Source organism: Ranitomeya variabilis, chromosome 8 (genome assembly GCF_051348905.1).
Source record: "Ranitomeya variabilis isolate aRanVar5 chromosome 8, aRanVar5.hap1, whole genome shotgun sequence".
Taxonomy (NCBI): Eukaryota; Metazoa; Chordata; class Amphibia; order Anura; family Dendrobatidae; genus Ranitomeya; species Ranitomeya variabilis.
This window is the reverse complement of record NC_135239.1, coordinates 206,492,295-206,507,179: the sequence shown is the minus strand read 5'-3', so window position 1 is coordinate 206,507,179 and position 14,885 is coordinate 206,492,295. Positions and strand designations below refer to the sequence as shown.

Genomic DNA, 14,885 nt, shown 5'->3' with positions numbered 1-14,885 from the left:
CACGGCATAGCGCGGTACGTTACTGCTGGCATTAACCCTGTGTGAGCGGTGAGTGGAGTATGCGGGCGCCGGGCACTGACTGCGGGGAGTAAGGAGCGGCCATTTTCTTCCGGACTGTGCGCGTCGCTGATTGGTCGTGGCCGTTTTGCAGCGACTAATCAGCGACTTGAATTTCCATGACAGACAGAGGCCGCGACCAATGAATATCCGGGACAGACAGACAGACAGACGGACGGAAGTGACCCTTAGACAATTATATAGTAGATAGAAATTCCTGTAAAATAATGAGCGTAGAATCCACCACCTCTACAGGGCTCAGGGGATACGATACAGCCTCAAGTTGGATCCCTACTAGTTAAAAGTGCATTAAAGCAGCAGCCACCAGGGGGAGCTCCCTACATACAAGTAACACCAGCTCTGTAGATCAATATGCAGGGAGCTCCCCCTAGTGGTGGATGTATGCAAACATCCACATATATAATATAGAGTACCGTAAATCCTTCAGTCCGGAGAAAATTGTAGTTTCGGGTACACAGATCATCAACTTCCAGGAATCTCCAGTCTCAAAAAAAACATCAGCCATACATAAAATAGTAAGCAGAGGGGGAGGAGGGGGATGCAGCTGCTCTCTCTTAGGATTTCCAATCAATAAATAATGGTAAATTTACCTCGGAGCCTTTTTCTTCTCACTTTCTGGATACGTTTCTAATGGATTGTATCGGTAAATACGGACACATGCAGAGTTCGGAGGCTCGGGTATCCACAATCCCTTCTTTATTACCGTATTTTGGTCAAACAAGCAGAGAAGAAACAAAACAAAAAAAATCTACAGGAATTTCCTGACAATCAATAAAGTGTAAAAACTTGGCAGAGACTGTACGAAAATGTGCCGCTCGCTGCTGGTAAAAAGACAAAGGTTCAGATGTGGAGGAGCAGACGCTTTACTTCCTACACGGAGAAGATCGGGGGTGATTATGGGAAAGAAAATGATAATAAAATCAAAATTAAAGGAGAGGGGGGGGGATAAAAAAAAAACAAAAAAACTTTTTTTTTTTTTTTTTTTAACTTCACCACATTCCCGCTTATTCCACTTCCCAACCAAAGAAATTTATTCTAATCCCCCGGGTAGAATCTTCTGCACAAACTGCAGGAGAACAGCGCATCACAGCGATTGTTCTCAGTTATCATTTTCTACAGAACTGGCCAGTGCCCACTGAGCCGTTCAGCAGCCGACAAAAGTGTGTGGTAATAGCCCACACTGGGAGGGGGCTCGGCCGCAGTTTGGCAGTATATCAGACTCTCAGGGGGACGTACAGATCATTTATACAAGTACTCAGGATAAGAGCATGGCGCTGGCTCGGTGGGCACGTGCACAGAGCTGGGCCTTAATCTCACAGGCGTGACGGGGACAAATAATGCAGGAGTCAGTCCGATAAGGTCGGCACTGCTGCAATCTGGCTCCTGAGGATTGTCCGGTCCGGACGGGAGTTACAACGCGTCGAGGATGTTGTCGATTTTGTTGACCAGCTCCTGGCGCCTGTTGGCGTGCTGCTTCTCGCTCTCGATGTAGCTGTCCTTCTTCAGCTTGCCGGCCACCAGGCGTTCAGCTTCGGACGAGGACTTCACCACTATCTCCTTCACCTGACTGTCCAACTTCTGGATCTCTGCGACCTGAGAGCAGACACAACCCCGGAGGATCAACGTGCAGCATAAAACCAGTACAAGATCACTACCAGCTAAAATCCTGAAATACTCTGTGCTGCCAAGACAAACTTCTACATTTTACTGATCCTCAGTAAGTGACCTCCCTTCTCAAGAAACTTGAACCACGACCTAAAATCTGAAAGCTCTGTTCTTAACCCCTTCATGACCTGAAGTATTTTTGTTTTTGCTCCCCTTCTTCCCAGAGCTATAACTTTTTTTTTTTCCCCGTCAATATGGCCATGTGAGGGCTTGTTTTTTGCAAGACGAGTTGTACTTTTGAACGACACCATTGGTTTTAACGTATCATGTACTGGAAGTCAGAAAAAAAAAAATCCCAAGTGCGGCAAAATTTAAAAAAAAAAAAAAAAAAAAAAAAAGTGCAATCCCGCAGGTTTTTTACCCGTAGCATCTCCATTTTTCATGATCTCTGGTTGGGTGAGGGCTTATTTTTTGCGCACGGAGCTGACGTTTTTATTGATACCATTTTGGCGCGTATACGTTCTTTTGATTGCCTGTTATTGAATTGTAATGCACTGTTGCAGCAACCAAAAAAACAATTCTGGCGTTTTCAATTTATTTCTCGCTACGCCATTTAGCGATCAGGTTAATTTTTTTTTATATATTGATAGATCAGGTGATTCTGAACGCAGCGATACCAAATATGCGTAGGTTAGATTTTTTTTTCTTTTTGTTTTATTTTGAATGGGGCGAAAGGGGGGGGGGGGGGCGATTGAATTTATATATTTTTGAATTTAAAACTTTTTTACTTTTGGCATGCTTCAATAGCCTCCATGGGAGACCAGAAGCTGCCACAACCCGATCAGCTCTGCTACCTACAGTTGATAAAAAGGAAATGGTCAATCGCCAAAGACAAATCAAGGGGGGAGGAAGAGTTGTGGCAACCACAAATATGCGACACCGTGATCCAATAAATAAATGTACAAAAACTTTATTAGAAAGGACATAAAATGGAACTGTTGGGGAACATGTGCAAATTACAAGCAGAAAGTGCAATCGTGCAAAAAAACGACGTTAGGTTCAAAATCCACCTTATTCAATATTAGTAATTTTAACAAACATCACATATTTAGTATACGGCACAAGATTACTCAGGGTAATGTGGGGTGTCCCACCGCAAAAAGAATGTGTATAACAGCAGTACAATATATATATACTGCATCAATATTCAAATTGTACCTGCCCACAGCTTAATCCAATCGCTACGCTGTTCATAACAATAGTTGGATACCGGTCTCTCAAAAAAGAACCTAACAGCAAATGCGTCCCTGAAGGTTAAGGTTGTGGCTCCTACAGGTGATGATCAGATCGCCTCCATGTAGCAGAAATGCCCACTTGCTATGAGCGCCGACACCGATGGGCAGTATTTCCGTCACATTTCCGGTAAGTGCAAGTTAAATGCCACTGTCAGAGATTGACAGCAGCAATTAACAGGTTAATAGCGGCGGGTGGATAGCGATTCCACCTGCGGCTATTAGGGGCACATGTCAGATGTTCAAAACAGCTGACATGTGGCGGGAAAGATGTGGGCTCAGCGCTGGAGCCCACATGAAAGGGAGGGATTCCGTCGTGGACGTACTATTACGCCCAACATCAGAAAGGGGTTAAAGGGGGGGATCCGATCACTTCTACATCAGGAGGCGAGTGGGACTGGTCAGGCGTGGCGCCATTTTTGGAAGAAAGCAGCCGCCATGTTTCTGCAATCCCAGACTCACCTTGTCACACAGGTCGGACCCTTCGGCCTTCAGCTTGGACTGCAAAGACGCAATCTCATTTGTCAGGTTCTTATGCTCGGTCTCCAGGGCTTTCTTGCCTATGTTCAGGGTGGAGATGTCCCGGGACTGCTTGTATTTGTTCACGGCTTCATCATAGTGGCGGAAAAGGCCGAGCCGCTTGTTGACCAGTGTCAGGATCTGCTCCGTGATGCAGGCGACCTTCATCCTGGCTTCAGCCGCAGGGTCCTGTAACGATAAGTGCACAGCAATAAAAGGGGTTTGTCAGGTAGAGCTACGGAGGGTCTCTACAATTAGGATCATGTGACTACTATGTCCCTTCCTGGGTGACCCCCTGACTGTCTGGGACTACACTGGGGCATCATCCATATTTCCCTCTTCTTCATAGCACAGATACCGACCTTGGTGATTGAGAAGTCGAGCCTGACGTAGATGATGACGGTGAAGAAGAGGATGTAGAAGGCTCCGACTACCAGCAGCGGCTCCTGCAGCATCAGGATCTTGTTGAAGGTGTAATGGACCACAACATCCTGGATGTGCTGCTCCACCAGGTTGTTCTTGTGAGCCACGATGACGGGTCGGCCAAAGGTGTCCAGGTAGGTGTAGTGCAGCTCATCCGCCGCTCGGTTCAGGTTGTAGGGATTTTCTACGTCGATATTTCTGGAAATAAATATTACATAATCGGAAGTTATTACAAGGATGTCTCAGCCGGAACCAGCACCTCTTCCTCCCCTAGAGGACCACCAGCTCAGAGGCGATGTCTGGGACGTAGCTCGTCATTATCAGGTGGGGTGTGACACCCAGCACCCCCAATAAGCTGCGCACCTCCACCAATAAGCTGCATGGAAGTGCAAGGAACCAACCCCTGTAGTGACCAATTTCTTACATTGTGGCTACCAAGATTGTCAACTTGGCTCCTACATTACAATGCAATGTTAAGGTGGTACTCCCAGATTATATCATTATTTGTGATTATTGGGTTTGGGATATTTAGGCTCCCATTGTTCCTGAGAATGAAGGGGACGCATTGTGGCAAAGTGATTCCTTTTTTCCTGAGCCTCTCGGACAGTCAGGGGAATGTTGTGCAGGTAAAAACGGAATGGGATGAGGCACGGAACAAGAGCTGGTGTCTCTATGGGGGTCCCAGTTGTTACAGCCGTCAGATTATAAATTACTAAGTCTAAGGGGGTGATCATTTCTTCTTTTGGAAAGCCCTAAGCCGGTGTAAGGAGACTTATAGGCCATGCAATGCTTCTCTGAGAAAGAGGCTGTTGACACCTGATTCACCATCACTTTATAATCTGTGACCATCAGCGCGTGCAGCAGATATCCCAGCGGTGCCCCCATCGGTCACTTACTTTGCTCCTTCAGGCAGGATGATTTTAACAGTCAGCGAGTCCACGATCTGCTCATCAAACACGTGATCAATGAACCTCATCTTCAGAGCGTACTGGTCGCCTGCGAGAGGAGAGACGGTCAGATAACGGATCAGACAGAAGCTTTCCCTACACGCAGCAGAATCACCGGACAGAGGGCTACGGCACCAGCAAGAGAGGGACTACAATCCCCATCAGACTGGGCTAGGATGGACACATGGAGCCGGCACTCACCCAGGTTGTACAGGTACTCGTAACTTGGCAGGTTGTAGCCGATCATGTAATGGGTCTTCCATCCTCCGAAAAGAGGAAATCTGGGTCGGATCTCCATTTCCACAGAGTCGTCCAGGACCATCAGGTGGCTGGTGGAGATGTTCCCGATCTCATCCCTGTAATAGACGTCCTGGGCAGCGGCCGGCAGAATGGTCTAATGGGGGGGGAAGGTGATAGTGATGGGCACGGATTCTGCCGAGGGTTAATATTTATTATTCCCAGCTTAGTGAGGACATATCCCTGCAATAATAAAATGATCACAAGGACTCCCGGCGTACGCCGAGACTGAAGGGGCTACAGTGCGGCAACGATTGGGTTTTCTCTGCAAAGCAGTGACTGGGACTGACTGCATGCCCTCCAGTCTCAGGATCTGTGGGGGTCCCAGGGATCATTAACTGATGACTCATTCCATCGCTTACTAGGATGGGGAGTACCCCTTTAATTATCAGAGCCACAACCCCGCTCATTTCCTTTTCCCACTACCTTAAAGGATTTGACAGACGAGATGCCGCTGTCCGGCTGTCGCTGGTAATCGTATCGTGAGAAGGGTCCCTTTAAATACGCTCCGGTGTGCTTTATATCCACAGTCTCCTCTACGGCGATGTTACCCCAATGGGAGACCTCGATGACGCGGGTCATGCTGGTGATGGTGAGGAAGGGGCTATTGTTCTCGTAGTGAACCTTCAAGACGTCCTAGAGAAAGAAACAAAGGGTTAAGAAGTCTGATATAATGCGTTCTGGTCACCGGCGCGCAGCAAGTGGTGAAACACGGCAGGGCCTAAACGCAACCTGACAGAGGTGCCGCGCACCAAATCTGGAGCTTAACTGTGAAGGGTTAAACATCAGGTCTCATAATGGTTCCTTACATGGCTCCACGCAGGGACGTCCTTAAAGGGACCGTACTCGATGGTGTCATCGGATCGGGATGGGTTGCCGAGCTTGGTGTAGCTCTCCACGTTCCGGGAGGCGAGCTTGACGCGTGTGGTTTGGGACGCGGTGGGGTACGGAGAGTAGAAGTAATGGCTGCCTTCAAACGTTACAAACTGCTTCTCGGCCTGCGTGATCTGGGTGGGGTACGGGTGCAGGATGTGGGTGTACACAGTCTCGATGAAGACCTTCACCTTCGCGCCGGGAGACAGAGGATTTGGAAGCTGCACCGAGAATTGCTTCCCGCTGGTGGAATAAAGAGAAGACGGTAAAGTAAAAAGTGGCGACATCCATTTCTATGTACAGAAGAGAGATGCAAGCGGCCGCGGTATACAGGGATCAGGAAGAGGCGGTAAGACACGGTACGTTCATTTATATGTACAGAAGAGCGATGCAGGCGGCCGCTGTATACAGTGATCAGGAAGAGGTGGTAAAACGCAGCACATCCATTTATATGCACAGAAGAAGAGCAATGCAGGCGGTCGCTGTATACAGTGATCAGAAAGAGGCGGTAAAGAGCGGCACGTCCATTTATATGTACAGAAGAGCTATGCAGGCGGCCGCTGTATACAGTGATCAGAAAGAGGCGGTAAAGAGCGGCACGTCCATTTATATGCACAGAGGAGCGATGCAGGCGGCCGCTGTATACAGCGATCAGGAAGAGGCGGTAAAGAGCGGCAAGTCCATTTATATGTACAGAAGAGCGATGCAGGCGGCCGCTGTATACAGCGATCAGGAAGAGGCGGTAAAGAGCGGCACGTCCATTTATATGTACAGAAGAGCGATGCAGGCGGCCGCTGTATACAGCGATCAGGAAGAGGCAGTAAAGAGCGGCACGTCCATCTATATGTACAGAAGAGCGATGCAGGTGGCCGCTGTATACAGCGATCAGGAAGAGGCGGTAAGACACGGTACGTTCATTTATATGTACAGAAGAGCGATGCAGGCGGCCGCTGTATACAGGGATCACGAAGAGGCGGTAAAACGCAGCACATCCATTTATATGCACAGAAGAGCAATGCAGGCGGCCGCTGTATACAGTGATCAGAAAGAGGCGGTAAAGAGCGGCACGTCCATTTATATGTACAGAAGAGCGATGCAGGCGGCCGCTGTATACAGCGATCAGGAAGAGGCAATAGAGCGGCACGTCCATTTATATGTACAGAAGAGCGATGCAGGCGGCCGCTGTATACAGCGATCAGGAAGAGGCAGTAAAGAGCGGCACGTCCATTTATATGTACAGAAGAGCGATGCAGGCGGCCGCTGTATACAGCGATCAGGAAGAGGCAGTAAAGAGCGGCACGTCCATCTATATGTACAGAAGAGCGATGCAGGCGGCCGCTGTATACAGTGATCAGAAAGAGGCGGTAAAGAGCGGCACGTCCATTTATATGTACAGAAGAGCGATGCAGGCGGCCGCTGTATACAGCGATCAGGAAGAGGCGGTAAAGAGCGGCACGTCCATTTATATGTACAGAAGAGCGATGCAGGCGGCCGCTGTATACAGTGATCAGGAAGAGGCAGTAAAGAGCGGCACGTCCATCTATATGTACAGAAGAGCGATGCAGGTGGCCGCTGTATACAGCGATCAGGAAGAGGCGGTAAAGAGCGGCACGTCCATTTATATGTACAGAAGAGCGATGCAGGCGGCCGCTGTATACAGTGATCAGGAAGAGGCAATAGAGCGGCACGTCCATCTATATGTACAGAAGAGCGATGCAGGCGGCCGCTGTATACAGCGATCAGGAAGAGGCAGTAAAGAGCGGCACGTCCATCTATATGTACAGAAGAGCGATGCAGGCGGCCGCTGTATACAGTGATCAGGAAGAGGCAATAGAGCGGCACGTCCATTTATATGTACAGAAGAGCGATGCAGGCGGCCGCAGTATACAGCGATCAGGAAGAGGCAGTAAAGAGCGGCACGTCCATCTATATGTACAGAAGAGCGATGCAGGCGGCCGATGTATACAGCGATCAGGAAGAGGCAGTAAAGAGCGGCACGTCCATTTATATGTACAGAAGAGCGATGCAGGTGGCCGCAGTATACAGCGATCAGGAAGAGGCAGTAAAGAGCGGCACGTCCATCTATATGTACAGAAGAGCGATGCAGGCGGCCGCTGTATACAGCGATCAGGAAGAGGCAATAGAGCGGCACGTCCATTTATATGTACAGAAGAGCGATGCAGGCGGCCGCAGTATACAGCGATCAGGAAGAGGCAATAGAGCGGCACGTCCATTTATATGTACAGAAGAGCGATGCAGGCGGCCGCAGTATACAGCGATCAGGAAGAGGCGGTAGAGAGCGGCACGTCCATCTATATGTACAGAAGAGCGATGCAGGCGGCCGCAGTATACAGCGATCAGGAAGAGGCAGTAAAGAGCGGCACGTCCATCTATATGTACAGAAGAGCGATGCAGGCGGCCGCTGTATACAGCGATCAGGAAGAGGCGGTAAAGAGCGGCACGTCCATCTATATGTACAGAAGAGCGATGCAGGCGGCCGCAGTATACAGCGATCAGGAAGAGGCAGTAAAGAGCGGCACGTCCATCTATATGCACAGAAGAGCTATGCAGGCGGCCGCTGTATACAGCGATCAGGAAGAGGCGGTAAAGAGCGGCACGTCCATCTATATGCACAGAGGAGCGATGCAGGCGGCCGCTGTATACAGTGATCAGAAAGAGGCGGTAAAGAGCGGCACGTCCATTTATATGCACAGAGGAGCGATGCAGGCGGCCGCTGTATACAGTGATCAGGAAGAGGCGGTAAAGAGCGGCACGTCCATTTATATGTACAGAAGAGCGATGCAGGCAGCCGCTGTATACAGCGATCAGGAAGAGGTGGTAAAGAGCGGCACGTCCATTTATGTGTACAGAAGAGCGATGCAGGCGGCCGCTGTATACAGTGATCAGGAAGAGGCAGTAAAGAGCGGCACGTCCATCTATATGTACAGAAGAGCGATGCAGGTGGCCGCTGTATACAGCGATCAGGAAGAGGCGGTAAAGAGCGGCACGTCCATTTATATGTACAGAAGAGCGATGCAGGCGGCCGCTGTATACAGCGATCAGGAAGAGGCAATAGAGCGGCACGTCCATCTATATGTACAGAAGAGCGATGCAGGCGGCCGCTGTATACAGTGATCAGGAAGAGGCGGTAAAGAGCAGCACGTCCATTTATATGTACAGAAGAGCGATGCAGGCGGCCGCAGTATACAGCGATCAGGAAGAGGCAGTAAAGAGCGGCACGTCCATCTATATGTACAGAAGAGCGATGCAGGCGGCCGCTGTATACAGCGATCAGGAAGAGGCAATAGAGCGGCACGTCCATCTATATGTACAGAAGAGCGATGCAGGCGGCCGCTGTATACAGCGATCAGGAAGAGGCGGTAAAGAGCGGCACGTCCATTTATATGTACAGAAGAGCGATGCAGGCGGCCGCAGTATACAGCGATCAGGAAGAGGCAGTAAAGAGCGGCACGTCCATTTATATGTACAGAAGAGCGATGCAGGCGGCCGCAGTATACAGCGATCAGGAAGAGGCAGTAAAGAGCGGCACGTCCATTTATATGTACAGAAGAGCGATGCAGGTGGCCGCAGTATACAGCGATCAGGAAGAGGCAGTAAAGAGCGGCACGTCCATCTATATGCACAGAAGAGCGATGCAGGCGGCCACTGTATACAGCGATCAGGAAGAGGCGGTAAAGAGCGGCACGTCCATCTATATGTACAGAAGAGCGATGCAGGCGGTCGCAGTATACAGCGATCAGGAAGAGGCAATAGAGCGGCACGTCCATTTATATGTACAGAAGAGCGATGCAGGCGGCCGCTGTATACAGCGATCAGGAAGAGGCAGTAAAGAGCGGCACGTCCATCTATATGTACAGAAGAGTGATGCAGGCGGCCACTGTATACAGCGATCAGGAAGAGGCGGTAAAGAGCGGCACGTCCATTTATATGTACAGAAGAGCGATGCAGGCGGCCGCAGTATACAGCGATCAGGAAGAGGCAGTAAAGAGCGGCACGTCCATCTATATGCACAGAAGAGCGATGCAGGCGGCCACTGTATACAGCGATCAGGAAGAGGCGGTAAAGAGCGGCACGTCCATCTATATGTACAGAAGAGCGATGCAGGCGGTCGCAGTATACAGCGATCAGGAAGAGGCAATAGAGCGGCACGTCCATTTATATGTACAGAAGAGCGATGCAGGCGGTCGCTGTATACAGCGATCAGGAAGAGGCAGTAAAGAGCGGCACGTCCATCTATATGTACAGAAGAGCGATGCAGGCGGCCGCTGTATACAGCGATCAGGAAGAGGCGGTAAAGCGCGGTACGTCCATTTATATGCACAGAAGAGCGATGCAGGCGGCCGCTGTATACAGCGATCAGGAAGAGGCAGTAAAGCGCGGTACTCATTTATATGCACAGCGGCCGCGGTATACTGTGTGCACATGTACATACACCCATCCCGGGGTCTCACCTCTTCCCCTTCACCTTGCTTTCCCGCACCTCCAGGTAGCCGTGCTCTTCATCCTCGGTCTTCACCTGTAACACAGCCACACTCCATTATCAGAGCACAGACTACAGCAGGTGTCAGCAGCCTTCTGCACTTCAGCTGTGGTGACACTACAACTCCCAGCATGCCCCGACAGCGCCTGAACTGTACACTTTTAGGGTATGTGTCCACGTTCAGGATTGCATCAGGATTTGGTCAGGATTTTTCATCAGTATTTGTAAGCCAATATCAGGAGTGGAACAATTAGAGGAAAAGTATAATAGAATCATATGCTCCACTTAAGCATTTATCACCCACTCCTGGTTTTGGCTTACAAATACTGATGAAAAATCCTGACCAAATCCTGATGCAATCCTGAACGTGGACACATACCCTTATACCTGCATTAACCCCTTAATGCTCGGGCACTGTGAATGTGTAGAGCCGGCTGAAGAGCCGCCATCCCGACAGTAACGAATACAACAGGCGCCAGCTCCGACCACCTCAGTTATCCAGTCCTTATCGTGTAGAGGCTGTACAGTGAGCTGCAGAAGTCGTCACCCCCTTCCTCCCCAATACGCCTTTATTGAAGCCAATAATCCCTGCATCATTGCCATGTAGCACTACAGCACCCAGCATGCCCTACCAGCCTGGGCAGTCACATTGTGTCTGCAGAGGGATGAGGAGATTCAGGGCATGCTGGGAGCTGTAGTTTCCAAGCACCTGTGACTAGGTGCTGTTCCTTGTCTCACACCTGGATGTAACCGCTTTCCCCTTCTACCATTGCTCCGGTGAGGTCCTGCATACCGAACACGGCGCAGATTTACCAATAAACCACAGATTCTCCTCTCTGTACATTTATATTTATGTTACTCTGCATAAGAAACTCTGCTGCATTTTACACTGTGACTTCTGTTCCTGCCCGGGATGATGAGGGTGGTAGTGGGCCGGCGGCAGGGGGACTGCTCTCCTGGAGGTGAGCGCTGACGTGTCACTATCCTTCAGAGCAGGAAGAGGAAGCTGCGGGGTCCTGAGCGCATATCCTCCAATGCCGAGCAGACAGCAAGCAGCCGGCCCTGGGTGACAACACACCCAGCTCTGCTGCATCTGTGTGCATAGAAGGTGCCACAGCCGAATAATCCTACGGATGCAGCAGAGCAGAGAATGTCTCTGATGGTTTATTGTGTGCGGCAGCTCAGAACAGATCCTGCAGTCCTACGTAAAGCACATATACAAAATATATCACAAATAAATCTGCCGCACCGGTCCGCCGACAGTCAGCTCGACCACACCAGTCTGCCTGATCTGCACGCCGCCATTACCTCTGCTATTCCATATACACCCAAATTATACAACACCACACTACATCCTATTACCATAACTTGTATAAAAGACATAAGTAGTCCAAAAATTACAAAAAGTACAGTGGAAGAAAAAAGGAGACCCTAGTACAAAGACATCCAAGTCACAGGCAAAAAAGGGTAAAAAACACCATGGTATAAATATATGCATAAAAAGGCACCCATACTGGCACATAAGGTATGGTATAAATAATTAATTGTATTGTGCTAGTGTCCAAGTGGACATATATCTACCATATACATTGAAAAGGGCCAATTATGGTGCAGTTATAATACAGATGTAGTCCAAAATTCCTTACCCATGGTGAAAATAGTGGTTGCCTGGGACCCTGAGTAGCCCCTAGGCAACCACTATTTTCACCATGGGTAAAGAATTTTGGACTACATCTGTATTATAACTGCACCATAATTGGCCCTTTTCAATGTATATGGTAGATATATGTCCACTTGGACACTAGCACAATACAATTCATTATTTATACCATACCTTATGTGCCAGTATGGGTGCCTTTTTATGCATATATTTATACCATGGTGTTTTTTACCCTTTTTTGCCTGTGACTTGGATGTCTTTGTACTAGGGTCTCCTTTTTTCTTCCACTGTACTTTTTGTAATTTTTGGACTACTTATGTCTTTTATACAAGTTATGGTAATAAAATATATTTTTTAAATTTCGTATAGAACTCCTTTTTTTGTTTGGTATTGAATCTTCGGAGTATACGCTATTGTCCTCTTATACATACATGGGTAAAGGTAATTATTTATCTACACCTGCACACTTAGTGTGTGGGATCCGTGTTTTTTCTGTGGGGGTGTTTTCACCACACTACATCCGTAGTCTCATCACACAACGACCAGCACGGATAATAACTGACTTTAAATGACGCTTAAATTGGTTGTCGGATGAGATATTCTGACTGTTCAACAAACACAGCTCTGCTACATCATTACATTCTCATTATTGAAGTAATATGTAGAGAAAACCAAAAACACCTCTGCTGTATCTGCATGCAAGTGCTATAAGCTCCGCAGCATTGTCCTGATCATACAGGTAACTGACAGCAGACTCGACTCTGCTACATCCGTACAGTCTAACCATACAGGAGACATAAAACACACTCAGCTCTGCTACATCTGTATAAGTTGTGGATCTGCCTGCACAAATGTAGCAGAGCTGAGCAATGGTTCTGTCACTTAAGCAAACTCTGCTACATCAGTGCAGTCTGACCACACAAGACACTCAGCTCTGCTACATCGGTGCAGTCTGACCACACAAGACACTCAGTCCTGCTACATCAGTGCAGTCTGACCACACAAGACACTCAGTCCTGCTACATCGGTGCAGTCTGACCACACAACACACTCAGCTCTGCTACATCAGTGCAGTCTGACCGCACATCACACTCAGCTCTGCTACATCGGTGCAGTCTGACCACACATCACACTCAGCTCTGCTACATCAGTGCAGTCTGACCGCACATCACACTCAGCTCTGCTACATCGGTGCAGTCTGACCGCACATCACACTCAGCTCTGCTACATCGGTGCAGTCTGACCGCACATCACACTCAGCTCTGCTACATCGGTGCAGTCTGACCACACATCACACTCAGCTCTGCTACATCAGTGCAGTCTGACCACACATCACACTCAGCTCTGCTACATCAGTGCAGTCTGACCGCACAACACACTCAGCTCTGCTACATCAGTGCAGTCTGACCGCACATCACACTCAGCTCTGCTACATCAGTGCAGTCTGACCACACATCACACTCAGCTCTGCTACATCGGTGCAGTCTGACCACACATCACACTCAGCTCTGCTACATCGGTGCAGTCTGACCACACATCACACTCAGCTCTGCTACATCAGTGCAGTCTGACCGCTCTGCTACATCTCACCCTCCGCTCTGCGACACTTGTAACTCCATACATACAGCCAGCAGCGGTCTCTGGCGCTGACACTTGTCGCAGGCGCTTCCCCAGAAGGCGGCGCCGGGTAAATGTCGCATACTGACCCCCAGGAAGGCCAGGTGTCCGGCCAGCTCCGGCTCCAGGGCCACCAGGAAGGAGTGCGCGGCGGCCGCCCCCGGGTTGGACAGCTTCACCTCGGACGTCACTTTGGCGATGTGGCTGCTCAGGTCCACGCTGCGCTTCACATCCTCATTCAGCAGCTCGTGGCCCCGGGAGGCGGCGGAGACTGCGAGCAGCAGCAGGAGGGCGGCGGAGACCCCCATGACCGGAGAGCGGAGGATGGAGACGGATAGAGGAGACCCCGCAGCCAGGAGCAGCCTCTGCTGACGGCTCATTCATCCGCGGGAACAAGATGGCCGCCGAGGACCCCGCGCTGCCTAGCGACGGAAGGGTGACCGAGAAACTGCCTGACAGGACGGAGCGTGCCCGGAGCCCTCCTCTCCCCCGGTACAGACCGTGTACACATTGTATCCGAGGTATGGAGACGGGAAACAAAAACGCATCGTCCGTCATAGCTGGAGCGGCTTCTGTGTAATAACTGCACTTATATTATACAGGCAAAGCACAGGACAGCTCAAATCACAGAGAGAAGGAGCGTCCATAGCGACAGCACAAGGGTGAGGTGTAAGAAAGGGAGGAGGAGACAGCAACGGCCACCTACCGTACAGCTCTACCCACAGTGTACGTTACCGGTCCTGTACTCCAGTGTGTACATACATTACATTACTGATCCTGAGTTACCTCCTGTATTATACCCCAGAGCTGCACTCACTATTCTGCTGGTGCAGTCACTGTGTACATACATTACATTACTGATCCTGAGTTACCTCCTGTATTATACTCCAGAGCTGCACTCACTATTCTGCTGGTGCAGTCACTGTGTACATACATTACATTACTGATCCTGAGTTACCTCCTGTATTATACTCCAGAGCTGCACTCACTATTCTGCTGGTGCAGTCACTGTGTACATACATTACATTACTGATCCTGAGTTACATCCTGTATTATACCCCAGAGCTGCACTC

The 14,885-nt window shown here is 49.6% G+C and overlaps 1 protein-coding gene across 2 annotated transcripts; it reads right to left on the bottom strand.

The window, feature by feature from the left end:
* Positions 1-752: 752 nt before the first annotated feature.
* On the bottom strand, positions 753-14,215 carry RPN1 (ribophorin I). Of its 2 annotated transcripts, none has more exons than XM_077276546.1 (9): positions 13,902-14,215; positions 10,507-10,571; positions 5,971-6,277; positions 5,588-5,797; positions 5,066-5,258; positions 4,814-4,913; positions 3,857-4,115; positions 3,438-3,683; positions 753-1,671 (listed from the first exon to the last, which is right to left on the bottom strand). In XM_077276546.1, the coding sequence occupies exons 1-9, from the start codon at positions 14,190-14,192 to the stop codon at positions 1,489-1,491; spliced, it is 1,854 nt and encodes a 617-aa protein (XP_077132661.1). In that variant the 5' UTR covers positions 14,193-14,215; the 3' UTR covers positions 753-1,488. The 2 variants fall into 2 exon arrangements, with proteins under 2 accessions (XP_077132661.1, XP_077132662.1); XM_077276547.1 differs by lacking the exons at positions 10,507-10,571; positions 13,902-14,215 and adding exons at positions 7,103-7,838; positions 8,614-8,796 and having other exon boundaries at positions 5,971-6,327.
* Between the last annotated feature and the right edge of the window lie 670 nt (positions 14,216-14,885).